The sequence below is a fragment of the Delphinus delphis genome, chromosome 3 (assembly GCF_949987515.2).
Source record: "Delphinus delphis chromosome 3, mDelDel1.2, whole genome shotgun sequence".
In the NCBI taxonomy this organism is placed as follows: domain Eukaryota; kingdom Metazoa; phylum Chordata; class Mammalia; order Artiodactyla; family Delphinidae; genus Delphinus; species Delphinus delphis.
Genome location: NC_082685.1, coordinates 2,244,654 through 2,266,496, shown reverse-complemented (window position 1 = coordinate 2,266,496; position 21,843 = coordinate 2,244,654). Strand labels below are relative to the sequence as shown.

The 21,843-nt window shown below is 64.4% G+C and overlaps 2 protein-coding genes across 4 annotated transcripts in view; one reads left to right on the top strand and one right to left on the bottom strand.

Annotated features, from left to right (window-relative positions):
• Positions 1–14,030, top strand: part of SBNO2 (strawberry notch homolog 2) — a 44,336-nt gene extending 30,306 nt beyond the window's left edge. The window contains exons 6-32 of one of the 2 annotated variants that reach the window (XM_060007269.1): positions 729–812; positions 1,104–1,200; positions 1,528–1,682; positions 1,789–1,922; positions 2,003–2,093; positions 2,192–2,335; positions 3,938–4,055; positions 4,342–4,447; positions 4,866–5,019; positions 5,748–5,924; positions 6,413–6,510; positions 7,256–7,338; positions 8,243–8,434; positions 8,681–8,850; positions 9,409–9,540; positions 10,002–10,137; positions 10,211–10,323; positions 10,450–10,521; positions 10,633–10,741; positions 10,847–10,921; positions 11,012–11,155; positions 11,233–11,327; positions 11,400–11,492; positions 11,650–11,781; positions 11,998–12,074; positions 12,175–12,365; positions 12,474–14,030. In XM_060007269.1, coding sequence (XP_059863252.1) covers positions 729–812; positions 1,104–1,200; positions 1,528–1,682; positions 1,789–1,922; positions 2,003–2,093; positions 2,192–2,335; positions 3,938–4,055; positions 4,342–4,447; positions 4,866–5,019; positions 5,748–5,924; positions 6,413–6,510; positions 7,256–7,338; positions 8,243–8,434; positions 8,681–8,850; positions 9,409–9,540; positions 10,002–10,137; positions 10,211–10,323; positions 10,450–10,521; positions 10,633–10,741; positions 10,847–10,921; positions 11,012–11,155; positions 11,233–11,327; positions 11,400–11,492; positions 11,650–11,781; positions 11,998–12,074; positions 12,175–12,365; positions 12,474–12,952 — 3,651 coding nt within the window. In that variant the 3' untranslated portion in view covers positions 12,953–14,030. The remainder of the gene's footprint in view (positions 1–728; positions 813–1,103; positions 1,201–1,527; positions 1,683–1,788; positions 1,923–2,002; positions 2,094–2,191; positions 2,336–3,937; positions 4,056–4,341; positions 4,448–4,865; positions 5,020–5,747; positions 5,925–6,412; positions 6,511–7,255; positions 7,339–8,242; positions 8,435–8,680; positions 8,851–9,408; positions 9,541–10,001; positions 10,138–10,210; positions 10,324–10,449; positions 10,522–10,632; positions 10,742–10,846; positions 10,922–11,011; positions 11,156–11,232; positions 11,328–11,399; positions 11,493–11,649; positions 11,782–11,997; positions 12,075–12,174; positions 12,366–12,473) is intronic. The other variant, XM_069540538.1, reaches the window with a different exon arrangement.
• A 737-nt stretch (positions 14,031–14,767) lies between these two features.
• GPX4 (glutathione peroxidase 4) lies at positions 14,768–17,171 on the bottom strand. Of its 2 annotated transcripts, none has more exons than XM_060006510.1 (7): positions 17,038–17,171; positions 15,931–16,025; positions 15,709–15,853; positions 15,451–15,602; positions 15,311–15,335; positions 15,092–15,151; positions 14,768–15,019 (listed from the first exon to the last, which is right to left on the bottom strand). In XM_060006510.1, the coding sequence occupies exons 1-7, from the start codon at positions 17,119–17,121 to the stop codon at positions 14,987–14,989; spliced, it is 594 nt and encodes a 197-aa protein (XP_059862493.1). In that variant the 5' UTR covers positions 17,122–17,171; the 3' UTR covers positions 14,768–14,986. The 2 variants fall into 2 exon arrangements, with proteins under 2 accessions (XP_059862493.1, XP_059862492.1); XM_060006509.1 differs by lacking the exon at positions 17,038–17,171 and adding an exon at positions 16,359–16,890.
• Positions 17,172–21,843: the final 4,672 nt, after the last annotated feature.

Genomic DNA, 21,843 nt, shown 5'->3' with positions numbered 1-21,843 from the left:
TTTGTTTTCGTTAATTCAAAAAAAAAAAGGGAGAGGGAATTGAGAGTAGGTTTCAGACCTCCCTGTGCCTCATTTCCATTTTATTTTCATTTCAAAAAAACTTTGTGTTTTTTTTCCTTTCAGTTTTATTGAGATGTGATTGATAGACAGCAGTAAGTTTAAAGTGTACGTACAGAATGGTGATTTGACTTGCATACATCATGAAATGATGACAAGTCAGTGAACATCCATAGTCTCATATAGATACAGAATTAAAGAAATAGAGGGAATTCCCTGGCGGTCCAGTGGTTAGGACTCGGCACTTTCACTGCTGAGGGCATGAATTCAGTCCCTGGTCAGGGAACTAAGATCCCACAAGCCACACAGTGTGCCCCCAAAAAAAAAAAAAAAAATTAAAGAAGTAAAAACCGTATTTTTTCTTTGTGCCGAGAACCCCTAGGGTTTACTTTAAGAACTTTCATATATAACATACAGCAGTGTAAATTCTATTTATCGTGTTGTACATCGCATTCCTAGTACCTATTTATCTAGTACTTTATGTATCCCAAGTACTTATGTATCTATCAAATCTAGGTTGGGCGGGCAACAGGAAGGAGGCTGGTGGCCAGCTGAGGGGCTTGAGGACCACAAGGCGAGCCCCCCCTGGAGGCCGGGGGGCCCATAGAGGCACTTCCTCCCCACCTGTGGCCTGCAGTCTCATGCCTACTCTCCCTGCCTCTCCCCTCCAGCTGTTCCTGCCCAGCGGGCCATTTACAGGCCTTGAGGACCCTGTGTCCTCTCTCTCCAGCACCCCACTTCTCGTCAGCTACCAGGTGAGCCAGGCCCCTTCCCTACCCCTGCCCATCCCTCCTGGGGACCAGGGAGGGCCACTCACTCAGGCATCTGCTGTATGCGGGCCCTGGGCCGGCTTAGAAGCATGGTCTGACCATTATACAGATGGGGAAACTGAGGTCCCAGGGAGGCACCATGCTAGGAGGGGGGACCTCTCCCTATTGCCCCAAGTCACTGGGCTGGCTGGTGGACCAGGCTCCTGATCCGGGCAGGGAGGCTGGCGTGGTGCAGGGGACAGTACTGTCCCCAGCATGACAGCACCTTGCCCTCAGTCTCAGAGTCATCCCGAGGAGGACGACGAAGCTGAGGAGGATGAGGCAGAGGAGCTGGGCCACGCGGAGACCTACGCCGACTACGTGCCATCCAAGTGTGAGTGTGCTGTGGGAAAAGACCCCCAGCAGCGACCACCGGGCTGCACAGCCTCACGGGGTCTGCGTCCTCCGGCCAGGAGCACCCATCCCCGGGGTCCCCGAAGGTCCCAGGGCCCCTTAAACTGCCAAGGCAGGTGTGGGAGCTGTGGGCGGGCTCCGGAGGGGCGGTTCTGTAATCGGGGTTGTGCTCCTCACTCGGCACATAGGCGGAGGGGGCAGTGGAGAGGTCAGCCGCCTTCCTGCTCTGCATCAATGGGCCACGCCCCCAACCCTGTCCAGACCACGCCCCTGACCTACCTCCCCCTCCCACCCCATGCCCCCCTAGCCAAGCTTGGGAAGCAGCACCCAGACCGCGTGGTGGAGACCAGCACTCTGTCCAGCGTTCCGCCGCCGGACATCACCTACACCCTCGCCCTGGCCTCCTCCGACAGCGGAGCCCTTTCCGCCTTGCAGCTAGAGGCCATCACCTACGCCTGCCAGGTGATCCCAGGGTCTCCAGGCAGGTCTGCGTCCGGCGTGGGGGGGTCTCAGTGCCCACCCTGACCCTGCCGCACGCTGACCCCCGTCTCCTCCCCCTCTCCCGCAGCAACACGAGGTCCTGCTCCCCGGTGGGCAGCGCGCGGGCTTCCTTATCGGCGATGGCGCGGGCGTGGGCAAGGGCCGCACGGTGGCCGGCATCATCCTGGAGAACTACCTGCGGGGCAGAAAGAAGGCCTTGTGGTGAGCTGTCCCTCCCTGGGCATGGGGTGGGCCGGCAGGTGGGCAGGGGGTTCCTGAAGCCTACTGGCCCGCACCCGCAGGTTCAGCGTCTCCAATGATCTCAAGTACGATGCGGAGCGCGACCTTCGGGACATCGCCGCCCCTGGCATCGCGGTGCACGCGCTGAGCAAGGTGGGTGGCCCGCAGCCCCTCGCCTGGTAGGGGTGGGGGTCCCGGAGCGCGGGCGTGGCTATGCCCCGGCGCGCACCGATGCCTGGCCCTCTCCCCAGATCAAGTACGGCGACAACACTACCTCAGAGGGCGTCCTCTTTGCCACCTACTCCGCCCTGATCGGGGAGAGCCAGGCAGGCGGGCAGCACCGCACGCGCATCCGGCAGATCCTGGAGTGGTGTGGGGAGGCCTTCGATGGCGTGGTATCCTGGCCGTGATGCGGGGGCGGGGCCGAGCGCAGGGGGCCGGGAGGGGCGGAGCCGAGTTGCAGGGGGCCGGGAGGCCTTGGTCCTGGCCGGTGCCGGAGGGTGCGGAAGCGCGGGAGGAATTCCCGGAAGGGAGGGCCTGGTGGCGCAGGCTCGCCCTCAGGGACAGCTGTTACCCGCCCTTGGCCATCTGGCTCAGCCTCCTGGCTCCAGCTGGCCAGACCCGTAACCACAGGGTCGGGGTGGTGTTTGCTGCGACACCGCGGGCGGCGGGGCCGGAGGTCTGGGGGCGCAGAGCACTTCCTCGCCCGTCCTTGTCCGGCCCCCAAGCTGGTCCCACCCAGGCTCCGTCGGGGCGGGGCGGGAGGCAGTCCAGGAGAGCCAGAGCACAGCTAGGCCAGAGGCCCCGCTGCTCTAGCCCTGCCAGCTGCTGTGGGTCCCAGGCGCTTCCTGACTGGGCCGAAGCCCCAGGCGTCTCCCTCCTTTGCTTTTCAGCCTGAGATCACTTTCTTTTTGCTCCCACCAAACTGTAGGAAACAAAGCATAGGAAAGTCCGCCAGGGACTGCCCTGGTGGTCCAGTGGTTAGGACTCCCTGCTTCCGATGCAGGGGCACGGGTTCGATACCTGGTCGGGGAACTGAGATTCCGCAAGCTGCCTGGTGTGGCCAAAAAAAAAAAAGGAATGTCCATCAGGCTGTAGGAAGAAGTTGTTTAGGGGACTATAAGCTAGAGTCTGATGTGTATCTGGTGTTAACGTTTTCTTGTTTCACACATTCCTCTTACCAGTAACAGCCTTCAGGCCAACCCCCCTCGGCCTTCTCCCCAGCTGCTCCCCGCCTCCACACACACACACACACACACACACACACACACACACACACACACACACACAGAGGGGCCACAGCTTCCCCTGCGGAGTTCTGCAGGGGCCCTTAGAGGACCCTCGGGCTCTATCTCCCTGGGATTCACCCTTGTTCTCAGAAGTGGGGTGAGTGCACTTTCCCGAAGCTCCCCTCGCTCCCTCCGATGAGACAAGGCCTGTGGGCCCTCTGTTCACGAGGCATAGTCTGTTTAGAGCTCCCATGAGCCAGAAGAAGCAGCAGGGTTACTGATGCTTCTGGGCGCCCGGTGTCAGGTGACAGCTCAGCTCAGCAACAGCAGCATAAAAAAACAGCAATGTTAACCTCACACCTCGGGGGGGGCCACATGGCATCGGGCTAACCTCACTCGCGTTTCCGCTGATCCTCCGTCGAACCCCTGTACATACGTGTGGACACATGCGCGTGCGTGTGGCACTCACACCTTGCCTTTCAGGTAGGTTCGTGACAGACATACTTGTCTGTAACTTGCGCTTTTTCCCCTGAAAACATTAAGAACTTTATGTGTCTTTCAATTCCTGTCCACGTTGTTCGGGGCCTAGAGGCTGTTTCCCTCTGGCTTTGGTGGCCTCACACACCCCAAGGACCACACCCCGTGGCCAGATACCCCCAGGCACCTTCCAGAGTTCCCCCCAACCAGGAAGGGACCACCTAGGGTGTCGTGGTGGGTCTGTGGGGCGGCCCGCCTTCCAGCACAGTCCTTAACCCACGCCCACCCCAGATTGTGTTTGACGAGTGCCACAAAGCCAAGAATGCCAGCTCCACCAAGATGGGCAAGGCCGTGCTGGACCTGCAGAACAAGCTGCCCCTGGCCAGGGTGGTCTACGCCAGCGCCACAGGTGAGGGGCCTGGTCATCGACGAGCGAGCGATGCCTGCCCTGGCGCAGCTGTGTGTGAGAGAGAGTTGGGGGGGGGGGGGCGTCTGGTCTGCAGCCCAGCTCCTGCCAGGCCCTGTTCTCAGACACCAACCCCTGTCAGGGGCCTCCCTTCTGCCAGCTGGCCGTGGGCACTTTCCCGAGAGCCTCAGGTCCCCATTCCTGGCCCTCGTGCCATTTCTGGGGCCACACCTGAGGCCCCCAACCTTCCCAGGTCGGAGGAGCTGACGGTGGCTCCCCCTTCCCCCAGGTGCCTCTGAGCCCCGGAACATGATCTACATGAGCCGCCTGGGTATCTGGGGCGAGGGCACACCGTTCCGGACCTTCGAGGAATTTCTGCATGCCATCGAGAAGAGGTGTGCGCTTTACCCCGTGCCCATCCCCCACACGATGGGAGCGGGGGCCAGGTGTCACGCTCACCCCTGCCCATGCTCCTCTGGCAGCCAGAGAGATCTTAAAATGCAAATCCTATCCTTCCTCTGCCTAGTACTTCCCATCGGTCTCAGGGCGAAAGGGCCTCCTCCCCACTTTTCCTGCTCCCGTGCAGGCCCCTCCTTGGTCCAGGCAGACTACCTTCTGTGTGTTTCCAAGGCCCACCAGGCCCTTGGTGACCACAGGGCCTTTGCAAGTGCTCTCTGCTCCATGCACCTGGCCCTTCCTCGCTCTCCAGGGCTCAGTGCTGGGTGACAGCCCCTCCCCAGGTTGCTCTGCCCCTGGGTGGGACCTAGCACGTGGTCCCAGGCCGTGGCCCAGGCAGCCTGTGTTCACCTGCAGGGGTGTGGGCGCCATGGAGATCGTGGCCATGGACATGAAGGTCAGCGGCGTGTACATTGCACGCCAGCTCAGCTTCTCGGGCGTCACCTTCCGCATCGAAGAGATCCCGCTGGCCCCGTCCTTCGAGCGCATCTACAACCGGGCGGCCCTGCTGGTGAGCCTCTGACTGAGTGGACAGCCTGCATGTCCCCTTGGAGTTACGCCCCCGTCACCTTCAGCGTCTGCCCTTAAGACACCACAGGGATTAGTCAGACTGGACAGGAGGGAGCACCTGGCCCGCCCGCCTCGGTCTTTGGCAGGAGCCCAGCATCTTGATCCTGTTCAAGTTGGGGATTCTGTACGGACTGTACGCCCGCATCCCCGCCTCCCCTCCCCATGATTTCCTGAGCACGTTGCCCCCAGGACAGAACCCAGAGCTGGTGGCCGTTTTCTGTCTCTCTCCATGGGGCCGTCCTGGGCGCTGCGGGGTGGGAGCACCTCCCTGGACCCACCTGCTTGATGCCTGGATCCCCCCAGTGTGACAGCCGCAGATGCCCCAGACGTGGCCCGGTGTCCCCTGGGGGCAGGACCACCCCAGCGAGACCCTGGTCTGAAGTGTGGAGAGTCAGAGGCCGCTGGCAGGGAGCTGGCAGGGAGGGTATCCCCGCCGCCTCGGGAGGCGGTGTCCACCCGCCCCTGGGTTGCACGAGCACCATTCCACCACGGTCTCACCAGCATCACACTTGTTGTTTCTTAACATTTCCGAGCGTCCAGCTATCGCCAGGGCCTCCTTGTTGCTCTACTTACAGCCCCCCTTCCCTGGCCCACATTTCCACGGGGCGGGGGCAGCCAGGGTCCGGGCAGAGACGGTGGTAGTGAGCTCAGCCAGGCGTGTCATTTCAGTGGGCCGAGGCCCTGGGCGTGTTCCAGCAGGCAGCCGACTGGATCGGCCTGGAGTCACGCAAGTCCCTGTGGGGCCAGTTCTGGTCGGCCCACCAGCGCTTCTTCAAGTACCTATGTGTTGCCGCCAAGGTGCGCCGGCTGGTGGAGCTGGCCCGGGAGGAGCTGGCCAGGGACAAGGTGAGCTGGGCTGTGCCGGGCCCCCTGCATCCCTGTGTCAGGGGCGAGTGGGCAGAACCCGGCACGCCGTGTCAGCCTCACGATCGCAAAGGAGCCTGCGTGTGGCTGGGCCGAACCCCCAAGGATGGGGCTGGTGAGGGCGATGCTGAGACCTGGAAGGTTCTGGTCCCGCCTTGCCCCAGGCTACCCGTGTGCAGGCTGGGCTGGCGAGTCCCAAGAAAGAACAGGGCAGAGGATGGGGGTGGGGGTCCGGGAGCTGAGGCTGGCTGTGGACTGCCAGGTGGACTTTCCAGGTGGATCTGGGCTTGTCGGGGCCTGGCAGCCCGAGGGACACGGGGGTGGGAGGAGGGAGAGGCTGAGGCCCGCCCTGGGTTTTGGCTGCTGGGACAGGGCCAGTGTGGGGCCTGGTGCTTCCCTGGGGGCCCCTCTGGGGCCCGCACTCCGGGGCTGGTGGGCAGGCCTCTGCTCACCACCACCCACCCCCGCAGTGCGTGGTTATCGGGCTGCAGTCCACGGGTGAGGCGCGTACCCGGGAGGTGCTGGGCGAGAAGGAGGGCCAGCTTGATGGCTTCGTGTCCGCCGCCGAGTGAGTGATGCCTGCGGCCCGGTGGGGAGGGTGGGGGCTACGCCGGGGACCCCCTCCCTCTGCGACCCACCCTGGGGCCGACCTGTGGCCTGGCCCTGCCTGTATTCCCAGCCTAGGGAGCGGCCCCGGTCCTAAGTGACCTTAGGCCCACCTCGCATCGTAAAGCCAGAAAGGGTAACCGTGGGGACCCCAGGACTCGGAGGGCGCTGGCCGAGGGTCCCAGGGCTTTAGAATGAGGCTTCCCGGTGCCTGCACCCACCCCCCCACGTGGGAACCGTGCCGTTTCAAGGACGACACTGATTTTAGGGACTGGCCTTGCTGGTCCCCAAAGCCCCTGGCCTCCCTTCCCACCCTGGGTGAGGGTCCCAGCACGAGGCCCCTTGCCTGGCTCACCTCATCCTGGCCTCTCCCCCTCAGCCCAGCATCACCTCCCTTCCCCTGGGACCCCATCCTGGGAGCCTCCCCCTCGGCCAGTCAGCGCGTGTGGGCAGAGCTGTGGGCCCTTTGATGGCGGGAGCCCCACCCAGCTTCCCACCCACGCTCCGTCCATTGCCCACCACGTGGGACCCCCGCCCCCCTGTCCTTGCAGCTCCTTTCCCCTCCCACGCGCCTTCTCTGAGCCCCTGCACCCAGACCCACCCGTGGGGCCCCCTGGCGCTGGGTGTCCCCACCACAGCAAACCCACACACGGGACCCAACCCCTCCAGGTCTCCCAGTGAAAATAAACTCTGCTTCTCACTTTCAGAGGCGTCTTTCTGTCGCTAATTCAGAAGCACTTTCCTTCAACCAAGAGGAAGCGAGAGAGAGGACCGGGCAATAAGCGAAAAAGTAAGCGCCTGCCGCCCGCCTGGACCTCGGGCGCCTTGTGGCCTCCTCCCTTGCTCCTGCCGCCTCCCTCCGGCCTCCCTCCTTTCTGAGCCTTGATCTGGGTCAGGCTGTCACTCCCGCTGCCCCCTCTGCTGCTGGCTGCACAGCCACGTGGCCTGACCCCTGATGCCCTCCCCAACCCTCCAGGGCAGCTTGCTCAGTCAGCTAAAAACTCCAGCGCTGCAGGATGGGGGTGTGGCTAGCGCATCCCCACGGCCTCTAGCCTCACCCCCAGAAGGCGGGGCCTCGTGCTCTCCAGGTGAAAGTGAGCCGGAGGCCAGAACCACACTGGTCCTGGGACTAGGATGGAGCCCTTCAAAGCACCCCGGGATGGGGCAGTGGCCTCATAGCGCCTTCTGGCATGCACTGCCTGCTGCTCTAGGCAAAGGCTGAGCATCCTCGCCCAGGGGGGAAGTAGGGCTCAGAGAGGCCAAGCAGCTTACCTGAGGGCACACGGCCAGCCTTGGGGGCCCAGTCCTGCTCCTCCCACTTCCTGGGACCGGCCTCCCGGGTGTCCTGGATGGTAGCTTAGTTACGTAGGCCCCTGGACCATCACCCCATCAGGGCCTGGGCTCATCCTCTGGCCGACCCACCCAGGGCCACCCTGTGAGTGTGGGCGTGTGGCCTCCCCAGGCACCACCCGAGGACACACTGCCGTGTCAGGAAGTCTGGCAGGGATGTTAGAGGTGCCCCTTTACGCTGTGCCCTGGCCACCAGCAGAGCCCAGACCTGCCAAAGGTGGATGGAGCAGGGGGCTCTGGCCCTGAGCCCTGACCATCCTGGCACCCGGGCCTGTCCCCAGACCGTGCCGCCAGGACAAAGGCGTGGGGCCAGGCGGCAGTGACCCCTGGCTGCTCCCCTGCAGGGCGGCCACGGGGCCGTGGGGCCAAGGTGCCCAGGCTGGCGTGTGACGCAGCGGGCGTGATCCGCGTCAGTGACGACAGCAGCACAGAGTCGGACGGCGGCCTGGACAGCGACTTCCACTCCTCCCCCGAGTCCCTGATGGACGATGACGTGGTCATCGTGGACGCCATCGGGCTCCCGGCCGACGACCGCGGTGAGGGCCGTGGCCACCCCCACGCCCTCCCCCCAGGTCCTCCCCCCACGTCCCTGCTTCTCAGGCTCCGAGTGCGGGCGTTGGGGCGCGCGGCTGGCAAGGGCTGGTGGGGCTTAGGGAGAAGGTTCTGGACCCCTGGCTCAGCCCCGCTCCCCAGAGACCCCCATCATCCTCAAGGGCCAGGGCTGGGAACAGGGCCGTGGGCAGGCGGCCTGGACAGTCCCCCTTGACCCTCTGGCCCCACAGGCCCCCTGTGTCCCCCACCGCGGGACCTGCACGGCCCCGGTGTCCTGGAGCGGGTGGAGCGGCTGAAGCAGGACCTGCTGGCCAAGGTGCAGGCGCTGGGCCGGGAGCTGCCCGTCAACACCCTGGACGAGCTCATTGACCAGCTGGGGGGTCCAGAGTGCGTGGCGGAGGTGAGCTCTGGTGCTCCCTGGTGGCCAGCTTGGCGGTGGCGGCGGAGCCGGGGGTGGGGGTGGGGGCGTGGGGGGGAGGAGGGAGGGGGGCGGCGGTGCTGCGGCTGCTGGGTCCAGCGTCCCGTGTCCTGCACTACCCCTTCAGCCACTGCCGCCCAGCTCCACGCCCACCTCCCCCGCACGCCCCCCTGGGCCAGGGCTCCCAGGCCTGATCCCCGACCCCGTCCCCCACCCTGTCCCCGCTCCCGTCCTTCTTTCCCCCTGTGCTCCTGTGCTCTTTCCTGGGACGTCCCTCTGGTGCCACCTCAGTTTCATCTTGGCTCAGGCGGCTGGGTTGCCATAAAAAAACTTAGGAAGATGGCAGTTACCATTCCTGCTGATGGCCCCGTGGGCACCCGAGCCTGGCAAGAGGCCGGGTCCTGGCAGCCCCCTGCCACACACACCCAAGAGCCCCAGGGTCCCAGGTGGGGGGACAGGGAAACTGAGGCCCACGGGGACCAGCCCCTGGGCGACCACAGCGGCTGACAGCCTGTCCCCTCGCCCCCACCACGGCCACAGATGACCGGCAGGAAGGGCCGCGTGGTGTCCAGGTCCGACGGGACGGTGGCCTTCGAGTCCCGGGCGGAGCAGGGCCTCTCCATCGACCACGTGAACCTCAGGGAGAAGGAGCGCTTCATGAGCGGAGAGAAGGTGGGGTGCGGGACTGTGCCTGGAGGGCACCCCTGTGCACCTGCGCATGGGCTGGGAGGCACAGGTGTCCCGAGCGGCTGGCTGGAGGACCACCAGCTGTGTGGGGGTGTGTGTGCTGTGCTCCTGTGCCTGTGTGGGGCCCTCACAGCGCCCCCCGGCCAGCCCCGCCTTCAGCCCGAGTCCCACGCGCCCTGTGTTGGTGCCTGGCCCACCGCTTCTCTGGGCTGCCCCGTGGGAGCTGATGTCCACAGGGCAGGCAGACCCTCCAGGGGTGACCCGGGATGGTCCAGATTCCATTCTAAGCCTTCGGAGACACCTTCACGGACACACACGTCTGAACTTCCTGTGTGGGTCCCTCCAGGTGCAGCCGGTTGAGCCAGGGCACGCAGGGTGCGGGGCGAGGAGGAGCAGGCTGCCCGCCCTGCCGCCCCACAGACCTGTCCCCGTCCACGTCCCTCTAGCTCGTGGCCATCATCTCAGAGGCCTCCAGCTCTGGCATCTCCCTCCAAGCCGACCGCCGGGTACCGAACCAGCGGCGCCGGGTGCACATGACACTGGAGCTGCCCTGGAGCGCCGACCGGGCCATCCAGCAGTTTGGTGAGCCCCGCCCCGCCCCAGGCCGCCCCACCCCGGGGCCTGCCTGGTCCCTAAAAGCCCTCTCTGCCTCCAGGCCGGACCCACCGCTCCAACCAGGTTTCCGCGCCCGAGTACATCTTCCTCATCTCAGAGCTGGCCGGGGAGCGCAGGTTTGCCTCCATCGTGGCCAAGAGGCTGGAGAGCCTGGTGAGCCTGTGGGCAGAGGGGGGGGCTGGGTGTGGGACTGGGCGGGGAGGCTCCCTGGGGAGGGCGGAGGGCGCAGGGAGGAGCACCACGTGGGCAACGTGTGACCGCTTCCCCCATCCCGGGCAGGGGGCTCTGACCCACGGGGACCGCCGAGCCACCGAGTCCCGTGACCTGAGCAAGTACAACTTTGAGAACAAGGTACCCGAGGTGGGAGAGCCCAGGAGAGGAGGGTCCTCGGGGTGCCAGGACCCCGAGACCTGGGGTGCCCCAGCCTCTGACGCGGCCCGCGGCCCTCACCCCTCCCCACAGTACGGCGCCCGGGCGCTCAGCTGCGTCCTCACCACCATCCTAAGCCAGACAGAGAGCAAGGTGCCGCTGCCCCAGGGCTACCCTGGAGGGGACGCCGCCTTCTTCCGTGGTGAGTTGGTGGACCCTCCCCACACACCCCAGGGGGACACGGGTCATGAGGGGGAGCCCCCGTGGGCTGGGGCGGGCAGGCGTGCGAGACTCTCCCTCCCCACAGACATGAAGCAGGGGCTGCTGTCCGTCGGCATCGGCGGGCGCGAGTCCCGGTCCGGCTGCCTGGACGTGGAGAAGGGTGAGTCCCACGCCCCCGGCCCCGCACCTCCTGGGTGGGTGGACAGGGAGGGCCGGCTGGACGCAGCCTGAGGCCCCCTGTCGCCAGCAGACTGCTCCATCAGCAAGTTCCTCAACCGCATCCTGGGGCTGGAGGTGCACAAGCAGAACACGCTCTTCCAGTACTTCTCCGACACCTTCGACCACCTCATCGCCGCCGACAAGAAGGAGGGCAAATACGACATGGGCATCCTGGGTGAGCCCCGCTGGGGATGCCCTTCCCCCCGGGCCCGGGCCCCCAGACCCGCCGCTGACCCCGCTTGCCCTCCCCAGACCTGGCCCCTGGCATTGACGAGATCTACGAGGAGAGCCAGCAGGTGTTCCTGGCCCCCGGCCACCCGCAGGATGGGCAGGTGGTCTTCTACAAGGTGAGCGGCTGCACCCGCCCGCCCCGCCCCCTCCCCTTACCCCCACCCCCCCTGATGCCTGCGTGTCCGCAGATCAGCGTGGACCGCGGCCTGAAGTGGGAGGAGGCCTATGCCCGGTCGCTGGAGCTGATGGGCACCCACGACGGCTTCTACCTCTCCTACAAGGTGGGCCCCCCAGCAAGCCCCCGGCGCACCCCCACGGGCAGGACCCTGGCTGGTGGGCCGGGAGGGGAGGGCAGCGGGCTGCACGGGCCCGCACACCGTGGGGACCCCTGCCCAGCACGTGCGGCGCAGCCCCAGCCTCACGCACGCCCCCACCCAGGTCCGCGGCAACAAGCCCAGCTGCCTGCTGGCCCAGCAGAACCGCGGCAAGCTCTTCACCGTGTACAAGCCCAACATCGGGCGGCAGAGCCAGCTGGAGACCTTAGACAGCCTGTGCCGGAGGTTTCACCGGGTAGGCCCCGACGGCCCCGCAGTGCGCCCCCACTGTACCCCTGGCGCGCCCATCTTCTGCAGCCCCCAGGCTGGCCCTCCACCTCCATGCTCCGCTGCCCTGGCCGCCAGGCGCAGGATGAGCGGGCCTGGGGCCTTCGGACCTCCTGTTCCCCACCTGCGCGCTGGGGAGCATGGACAGGCCGCGGTCCAGGGGCTCAACCGGCTGTGTCCACAGGTGACAGCGGAGGAGGCCAGAGAGCACTGGGAGAGCAGCTACACCTTCTCTCTGACTCACTGCAGCCACACCACATGGTGAGGGCCCAGGGCAGCCCGGGGGGAGTGGGGGGGGGTGTTGGGAGGGGCTCGCCCACGCCCCGTGCCGCAGCTGGTCTGAGCCGTGGTCCCCGTGCAGGAACCGGCACTGCCGGCTGGTGCAGGAGGGCAAGGACTGCGCGCAGGGCCTGAGGCTGCGACACCACTACATGCTGTGCGGGGCCCTGCTGCGCGTGTGGGGTCGCATCGCCGCCGTCATGGCCGACGTCACCAGCAGCAGCTACCTGCAGATCGTGCGCCTCAAGACCAAGGACAAGAAGAAGCAAGTTGGTGAGCAGTGGGCGCAGGAGGGGTGGGGGAGGGCGGTGTCCCGCCGGGAGGGGGGCGCCCCGCCCCGCCCCTCGGGCCCTGACCGCCGGCCCCGCCCCCACCCCGCAGGCATCAAGATCCCTGAGGCCTGCGTGCGCCGCGTCCTGCAGGAGCTGCAGCTCATGGACGCCGATGTGAAGCGCAAGCAGGCACGCGCCCGGGGTCTCCCCGCGCTGCCGCCCGCCCCACGCCCGCTCGCGCTGCCCTGCGGCCCCGGCGAGGTCCTGGACCTCACGTACAGTCCGCCGGCCCAGGCCTTCCCGCCGCCCTCGCCCTTCGCCTTCCCGGCCCCGGCCCCCGGCCCCGGCGGCCTGCTGCTGGGTGTTCCCGACGCCCCGGCTGACCCCGCGGCGCTCCTGCACCAGGGTTGCGACATCAACTTCAAGGAGGTGCTGGAGGATATGCTGCGCTCCCTCAACGCCGCGCCGCCCCCTGAGCCCCCCGGCCTGCTGGGCGCCGGTGGGGGGGCAGCAGGCGCGCCGGAGGGCAGCGGGGGCCCCGAGCGGCAGAGCGTCATCCAGTTCAGCCCCCCCTTCCCCAACTCCTAGGCCCCGGGGCATCCTTCCTGCACGAAACTTATTTATCTATAATAGGCGCCCTGTCTACACCGGGGAAGCGGGTGGTGAGCAGGGCCAACAGCCCTGCGGACTACTGAGAGGAGCAGGCGGGGCCAGGAGCCCTTCGAGGCGGGGACAGGGGCCCTTCGTCCGGCCTCCCGAGGCCTCCACTGCAGTGCCTTCCCACCGGTGCCTGGGCAGACGCTCGAGACGCTGCCGGCCCTGGGGGTGCCCTCCAAGCCCTGCCTGGTGGGCAGTGGCCATGCGCAGGCCCCACTCAGGACACTCAGGGGCCAGGCAGGGCCTGGGGGTGGGGGGCCTCCTCTGTGCCTCTGTCCTCTGCTGCCCCCTTCCAGGCCGGGGTTGGGGCTCCCACCCCACCCACCTTACCAGGCCCGGTCAGCCCTGAAATCCACAAAACTGGGTGGCCCCAAGAGCTGGAAACTCAGGAAACCCCAGGTGCTCAGGGCCCCACCGCCTCTGGGGGGCTCCGTGGGGCAGATCTTCTATTAATATATGCAACCCCCTCCCTGCTCTCTGTGCCCTAAATTATTGCCCAGCCACCTCTCCCAGGGCCTGGAATCTCCTGCGGAGCTGGTGGGTGGCCCCCTGGTTTCTATGTGTATTTATAATGAATTCAAGTGTATATATGTAAAGAGATCTTTTTTAAATATATGTGCCTTTTCACTACTTCCCAGGCTGTCTGCTGCTCTGGCCTGCAGGGACGGCGGGGAGGGGCCGTACGGTGGCCCGGGGAGGCTGCTGGCGCTCCCTCTGCTGCCTCACCCCACCCACAGCGCCTGGCCTTCTGGATGACCGGGGCCAGGCTCGGGGAGACACCCGCCCCAGGAGGCTGTTTGTCCACTGCATGGTCCTGGCACCAGGGTAGCAGGCCAGCTGCCTCTGCACTGGCCGTACCAGGCCCCAGGCGTCTTGGAGCAGACACTGCTGCCTCCTGCCCACCGAGACGTGAGCCGCCTGGGCTCGTTCAGAACCCCATGTTCAGGACTGCGGGCTCTGCCTTGGTTTCTTTCCAGGTCTTCCTCGGGGTGTTTGTTGGTTGAGGCAGGCAGGGCAGCCTAGGGACAGGAGAGCCCAAGAGCTGGGCCCAGTCGGGAAGGCAGGACTGGACGCCAGGCCCTTCCTGGAAGCTGTGGGGAGCATGCCCGGCCTCTGGCCCGGAAGTGGGAGGGGGCTGCCCCCAGCCAGGAGGCGGACTGGTGGGTGGGAGTCGGGAGGCCCTGGTAGAAGCAGGCCCTGGTAGAGCAGCTCAGCCACTCTACAGCTGTGCCCCCCCCCCAACTCTCACCAGGATGGCTCTCCTGAGGTGCAGGCAGGCAGGCTGTGCCCACCAGCCCTCCTGGGGGAGCTCCCTCTGCCAGGTGAAGCCCGTGGGCAGGCCTGGTGCAGACTCCGCGTCCTCACCGCGAGGCGGGCTTGGTGCCCAGCTGGGCCCGACGCCCAGCTCAGGTGCAATGGGCCTCCAGTAGGCAGGCCCACAAGGCCCAGGTCGCCTGACCCTCCCACCTGGGTACACTGGAGGAGACCAAGGCCCCCCCGCGGGCCTAGAGCAGCGGGCCAGTCAGGAGGCGGCATCTCTGCCAGGATCAGCTCTGCCCTGGCTGGGCTGAGGAGATTAGCAGCTGGGGCAGCAGGGCAGGTGCAGCCCTCTGAACCCCGAGGGAACTCCACCTCCCACATCCCCCGCTCCCCAGCCTGGGGAGCTGACTACACCTGCACCTGAGCCCAGAGGGGCCTGGGACAAGACACCCCCCACCCCGCAAGTAAGCAAAAGCAACAAGCAAGTCAGTTTGTATTGTGTGTTTTATTCCCACAAGGCAGCAGGGGGTGGGGTTGCCGAGCCGTGAGCCGGGCCGAGGAACCTTCCTCCGGCAAGGGTGCACGCCGGGTTCTCGGGTCTGCCCCACCAGGGGCTGGTTTTCAGGCAGACCATCATGGACGCCGGGTGGAAGGCTCCGAGGGGCACAGGCGGCAGGCTCGGGTCGGGGGAGCACACTTGTGGAGCTAGAGGTAGCACGGCAGGTCCTTCTCTATCACCTGCGGGGGAAAGGGGGTCAGGGGCAGCTCTTCCCAGGGCCCTCCCGGGCAGGCTCCCCAACAGACACCTACCAGGGGCTCTTCCATGGGACCGTACCGCTTCACCACACAGCCGTTCTTGTCAATGAGGAACTGCGGGGGAGGCCGTGTCAGGACCCGAGGCCACCATGGGGCTGGGGCGAGCCAGCAGTCCCCATGCACCGCCCCATTTAGGTCAGGGCCAGGGACCCTCGAAGCAGCCCAGCTGTGGCTGGGTCTGTCCCCGTCCCCCAGGCCCCCAGCATGCCTTACCTTGGTGAAGTTCCATTTGATGGCACTAGAAAAGAAGCGTGAGATCGTGAGGAATCCCGTGGCAGCTGCAGACCCCCCATTGCCCCGGGGGAGCCATCCTGACACCCCCCCCCCGCTCCCCGCCTCGGCCCCCAACTCACTTTCCCAGCATGCCCCTCCCATTGGGCTGGACTTTCATCCACTTCCACAGTGGGTGGGCATCATCCCCATTCACACAGATCTTGCTGAACATGTCGAATTTGACGTTATGGCCAGCAGCGAACTCTTTGATCTCGGCGTTACTCCCTGGCTCCTGTGCAGACAGGGGTGCTGGGGTGAGTAGGGAGGAGCCTGTACCCCTTTGGCTCCCACGCCTGCACACAGGGACACAGGGACATCCAGGGCCAGCCATGACGCACCTGCTTCCCGAACTGGTTGCAAGGGAAGGCCAGGATCCGTAAACCACGCTCAGCGAATCGGGCGTGCAGGTCGACCAGCTGAGTGTAGTTTACCTCCGTCTTGCCTCATTGCGAGGCCACATTGGTGATGATGCACACGTAGCCCCTGGAGGCAGGACAAGGCGGTCAGGTCATGGCCGCGACCTTCCCCCTGCTCCCTCCACCAAGTGGGCAGGTACCCACCGGTACTTGTCCAGGTTAACCATGTGCCCGTCGATGTCCTTAGCTGAGAATTCGTGCATGGAGCGAGCACTGCGCCAGTCGTCGCGGGACGCGCACTGCAAGGCAAGGGCATGACGAGTGGCCGGCGGACCTCGGGGCCTGGAGCCCGCGGCCGCCCGGCCCGCTCGCCCAGCCCGCTCGCCCAGCTCGCCGAGGGAGGAAAACCGGAGTCCTGGGGCAAGTAAAAGGGGAGGCTCCATCTCCTCAAAGGCGCACGCTCCCCTTCACAGCAGGGCACATTTGACCGTAGACACTGAGACCCAGGAAGTGTTCGGAACCCCGCCAGGTACCCCAGCGGGTGGGGATGCCGCCCGCGGGTGTGGGGGCCCCGCGCGCACCGCGTCTGGGGACTCGCTGCCGCAACCTCTTTCCCCGGCCGCGGGCCCCACCTGTCCAGGGCTCTTGGAAGTCGGTGGAAGCCGGGGGCGCGCCCTCCTGCGACAGCACGCTCGAGCCCTCCGCCTCCGGGGGGCTCGGCGCCGCCGCCCGGCCAGCAACCGGCGCCGCTGCCTGCGACGACCCGGGGAGCGGGCGGCTGCGCGGCCCATGCCCGCCCGTCTCCGGCCGCACCTGTGCCCACCGAGCGCCGCGCCCAGGGGACAAAGGGCCGGTAGCCAAGGGCGCTGGGCCGCTCCCCTGTGACGCCACCGCGCGGGACCCCGGGGCGCGCAGGGCGGGGGAGGGGCAGTGACGCCCCGTGGCGCGTGATCCCGGATTTCCACCCCGTCGGACACCCCCGCTCTCCGGGCCGCAGGCGGGGCTCCAGTGGCCAACGACGCCTCCCCCAGCTGCCCCGACGCTGCAGCTTCTGTGCGTCTGGGGCGCCCACCCGGGGGTCCCGACCGCCCAGCCCTGTCCCTGGCTCCCCCGGACGCGGCCCCCGCCCCCCACCGAGACTCGGACCGTGATCCCGGCCCGCGCGCTACCCACGGCCCCGACGGCCGCGGACGGGGCGCCGAGCGCTGTCCGCGCGCCCGAGGCCGGCGCCCCGCGTCCAAGGTCGCCGCGGCCCCGCGCGCCGTAAGGCAGGCCGCGCGCCCGCCCAACGGCCAGTGGCGCCGCGCTCACCATGGTGCTGGCCAGGCCGGGCACGGCCAGGGCCCCGCAAAGAAGCGTCGGCTTCAGCAGACGACACAGGCGGTTGAAACTCATCGCGGCGGCAGCGGGGGCTCCCCGGGAGGCAGCGCTCCTCCCCTCGCCGAGCCGACCAATGGACGCGCGCCGGCGCGCCTTGCCTCCTTGCCCTAGGCCACGCCTTCCAGCGCCCTCATTGGTTGGATGCGTCGGCTCTGCAGACGCGTGCCGGCGCCAGCCAATACGGGGCCGGGGTGTGTTGGCGGAGGGGGGCGGCGAGGGGGGGTGGCTGGGCGGGGCCGGGGCCCGACGGCGGTTTTCGTCACTGTGACTGCGCATGCTCATCGGCGGGCGGGTGGCAACGTAGACGCCAGCGGTGCGGAGAAGGCTTGCGAACAGTTATCTGCACTGAGGGATGCCCGACAACTTGAGATACTACTGGAAACCCGTGGCGGGGGGGGGGGGAGGGGTGGGTGGGCTGGCTCGAACTCTCAGAAAACTCGCTCCAGCTCATTGAAAACTGTTTTTTGGGGTTTTTTTTTGCGGTACGCGGGCCTCTCACTGTTGTGGCCTCTCCCTTTGCGGAGCCCAGGCTCCGGACGCGCAGGCTCAGCGGCCATGGCGCACGGGCCCAGCCGCTCCGCGGCACGTGGGATCATCCCAGACCGGGGCACGAACCTGTGTCCCCTGCATCGGCAGGCGGACTCTCAACCACTGCGCCACCAGGGAAGCCCGTGGTTTTTGTTTTTAATGTAAATAAAACCACGCTGGTTGTCGGAGAACCCCCCACTCGGGCTGCGGTGTCGCTGCGAGGGCCTGGGGGTCACCTAAGGCGACAGCCCCGGACGGCGGCGTCCCTGCTGCAGGGTGCGCCGTCAGCACAGAGCCGAGTGTCGCCGCCCTTGGACACCGCCGCCTTAGCTGCTTGTGTAAGTGACACGTGAGCCCTGGGGAGGGCCGTTTGCAATTTACCCTGTGGTCCCGCCCCCCTTTCTCCTGGAGGACGCGCAGGTGTGTGCTTAGCGAGGAAAGCGCCAGCCCAGAGGGATCTGTTGTCATTTGCAACGTGACACAGCGTGCAGTTCGGGATGGGGCTCCCGCTGGCTTGGTTCCAAGCTCATTTCCACTCGAGGCTCAGGCGTTTGGCCACTGCCCAGACCCACCCCATTCTCGGGACCTGAGTCACAGAATTCCACACCGGCCTGGCTGCCCCCACCCCCAGCCGTAGCTGGACGTTGACCTGCGGCCAGGAGGGTGTTGTGCTGCCCGTGAACTTCTCTCTCTCCTTCTTGGACCCTCCCGGTGAACGTTTCTGCAGAGGCTTTGGGGGCAGGACTTTCGGGGCTGGGGTCCTTTGGGGGAGAAAACGAGCCCCCTCCCTCTGCCCCAACCCAGGCCAACCCAGGGCTTAGACGGCCGAGTTTGGTGGCAAAGGGGACAGGATCCCCGGGACCAGGTTGCTACATTCCTTCCTTGCCCAATAGCCTTCACGTGCTTCTCCCTCTCAGCCTGGTCACGAGGGGCCGGCGACTTCTGAAGTCGTTTCTTGGCTGGGAGCTCCCATTATCTCAACTGGGTGCCTCACTTCTCAGGAAACCCCCTCCTCACTTCCGCCCCCTGGCAGCACTGGGTGTCAGGCCACCCTGGTGAGTCTGAGTGGCCCTTGGGAAGCCTCAGCTGTTCCCAGTTTCCCTTCAGCTGGTATCTGAAACTTTGTCGTGAAGATGGCCACCGGCTTGCTATTTACTTGAGGGTTTCCAGAAAAACAGCTCAGGGCGACCTTCCCTCCCCTTGGAGCCCACCGAGGGGGAGAGATGGAGCAAGGCCTCAGCCCATTCCTGACTTCAGGCCAGTTAAAATAAGAGCAGAACTGGGCAGGATGAGCTGCCCACTGTGGTCCCACTTGCTCTGAGGTTTGTGCCTGGGTTTCACCGCTTTTCCACACTTTCCCCACTTTACAGAGGAGCAGTGGAATCCTGGGGAAGTCTCAAGGCTCCAGCGAGGCTCCCCTGTGGTGACCAAAGTGCCTGTGTCCCCCAGTGGGGACGCTGAGTTGCTTACCAACCAGAGGCCTTTCCGGAACCAGCGCCTGATTTCTTCTTAGAAAAAAAAATGTTTTTAATTGAGTTAAAATCCACATAACATAAATTCACCATTTTAACCAAAGTGTACAATTAAGTCATTTCTAGTATATTCACAACATTGTGGAACCATCACCACTATCTAATTCTGGAACATTCTCATCACCCCAGAAAGAAACCCCGTCTGCATTTGTAGTCAACCCCCCAGCCCCTGGCCCCCACCGTCTACTTCCTGTCTCTATGAATTTGACTTCTCTAGGGACCTCATATGAGTGGAATCAGACAGTACTTCACTTTCTGTGACTGGCTTATATCATTCAGCACCCCAAAAAGTAACCCCCTGTCCCCATTACCAGTCTCCTCCAGCCCCCTCCCCCAGCCCCTGACAACCATGAATCCACTCTTTGTGGATTTGCCTGTTCTAGACGTTTCACATCATGTACTGTGTGGCCTCTTGCGTCTGGTGTCTCTCACTGAACATCACGTCTTCAGGGTTCATCCACGTTGTAGTGTGAGTCAGTGCTTCTCTCCTTTTCATGCGGAGTAATATCCTATTATATGAATGGACCATATTGCGTTTATCCATTTGTCCATTGATGGGTTGTTCCACCTTTTGGCTTTGTAACGCTGTACAAGTTTTTGTGTGGGCATATGTGTTCATTTCTGCTGGGTATGCACCTCAGAGTGGAACTTCCGGGTCACGTGGTAACTCTGTGTAACTATCTGAGGATCTGCCAGACTTTCCCACAGCCACTGGTCCATCTCACATCCCCACTCAGGAGTGTGAGGGTAGTGGCCTGATTTTTTTTTTTCTGATTTCTTTTTTGTTTAAACATTTATTTTATTGAAGTATAGTTGATTTACAAAGTTGTGTTAATTTCTGCTGTACAGCAAAGTGATTCAGTTATACATATATAACTTTTTTTTTAAATGTTATTTATTTTATTTATTTATTTATGGCTGCATTGGGTCCTGGTTGGTGTGCGCGGGTTTTCTCTAGTTGCGGCGAGCGGGGGCTACTCTTCGTTGCGGTGTGTGGGCTTCTCAGTGCAGTGGCTTCTCTTGTTGCGGAGCACGGGCTCTAGTAGTGCCCGAGCCGGGCACTGAATGTGGTCAAGGAAGTTTCCAGCAAAAACCCAAAGGGTGAGAGGGTAGGAGCCGTGGGGATGTCTGGAGGAAAGTGTATCAGGCAGGGGTGCAGTGTGTGCAAAGGCCCTGAAGCTGGACCTTGCCTGGTTGTGTTGGCAGCAAGGAGGCCGGTGGTGGGGGAGGGGTGGGAGAAGAGGTCAGAGGTCAGGTGGGGCAGATCCTGGGAGGCCTTGCTGGTTGGGTTGAAAAGTTCAGGTTTGCAGCCATTTTCAGCATCTCCGCGGGGCAGAAGCAGGGAGACCAGGGAGGGGGCTGAGGAAGACCGTTCTGGCCAGAGATAGGTATGGTTCCAAGGGAAGGGTGAGCAGCGGGCAGGTCCAGGGTGTCCGGAGGGCAGTGCCCACAGGATCTGCAGGTGGACAGGACGTGGAGATGAGAGATGCAGAGGCGGGCAGAGGAGGGAGAGCGACTGGGGTGGGAAGGTGTGGGGCGGCTCGGGAGGGGGTCTTGGACGTGGTCAGCTTGGGGTTCCCAGGGGACCCTAAGGGGAGACATCCAGGGGGCAGTGGGATACAAGTCTGGAACTCGGGATGAGCTTGGAGTGGAGACAGACGTGGGTGTTGTGGGTGTACAGTGGAGACAGGAGCTGGGAGCCTGGATGAGATCACTGAGCAGATCGGAGGCTAGGCGCGAGGCTTGCCTACCTTGTTCAGAGGCCGGGAGGAGGGGAGGAAAGAGCAGAAGGTAGAGGGGTGTGGCCACCTCGGCTCCAGTCCTGACTGTGTGACCCGGGCACATTACTTAACCTCTCTGTGCCTCGATGTCCCCCCCCCAACTTGTAGAACAGGGACAAGAACAGCGCCCACTGCATAGGTACGTGGCTGATGATTGCAGCGCTGGCAATACTTAAGTGCTTCTTAAATAGAATAGAGGGACTTCCCTGGCAGTGCAGTGGTTAAGAATCTGCCTGCCAACACAGGGACACAGGTTTGAGCAACTAAGCCCGTGCACCCCATCTGCTGAGCCTGAGCTCTAGAGCCCGTGAGCCACAAATACTGAAGCCCGTGCGTCTAGAGCCCATGCTCCGCAGCAAGAGAAGCCACCACAATGAGAAGCCCACGCACTGCAACAAGAGTAGCCCCTGCTCGCCGCAACTAGAGAAAGCCCAGGCACAGCAGCAAGACCCAACACAACCAAATATAAATAAGTAAATAAACATTAAAAAAAAATAGAGGGTGGGTGGAAGCCAGGTGTCCAGGAGCCCAGTGAAGCAGCTGTTGGAAGGAGGAGGGACAGAGCAGCCGTCAAAGCAGATCTGAGGATTGAGCAGGGGATTGGCCAAGGGGACACTGTTTGTGACCGCAGAGGGCAGATCCAAGGATGGGGCCCAGCTGGGGGAGGCATTTATGAGAGGAAAGATATTGGAGATGTGGATGTAGCAGGGGGAACAGGGAGAGGGTCCAGAGTGGGTTTAAGACAGGACAAAGGGTGTCTGCCTAGGTGATGGGCAAATCTGGGTGGGGGAGGGGGCAGAACTGCTGGAGGATCCAGAGGGTGGCCTAGATGGTAAGGGCGGAGGGCCCAGGTGCTAGTGACAGGGGACATTAGGTACCCTTGCTGTTCTTGGGGG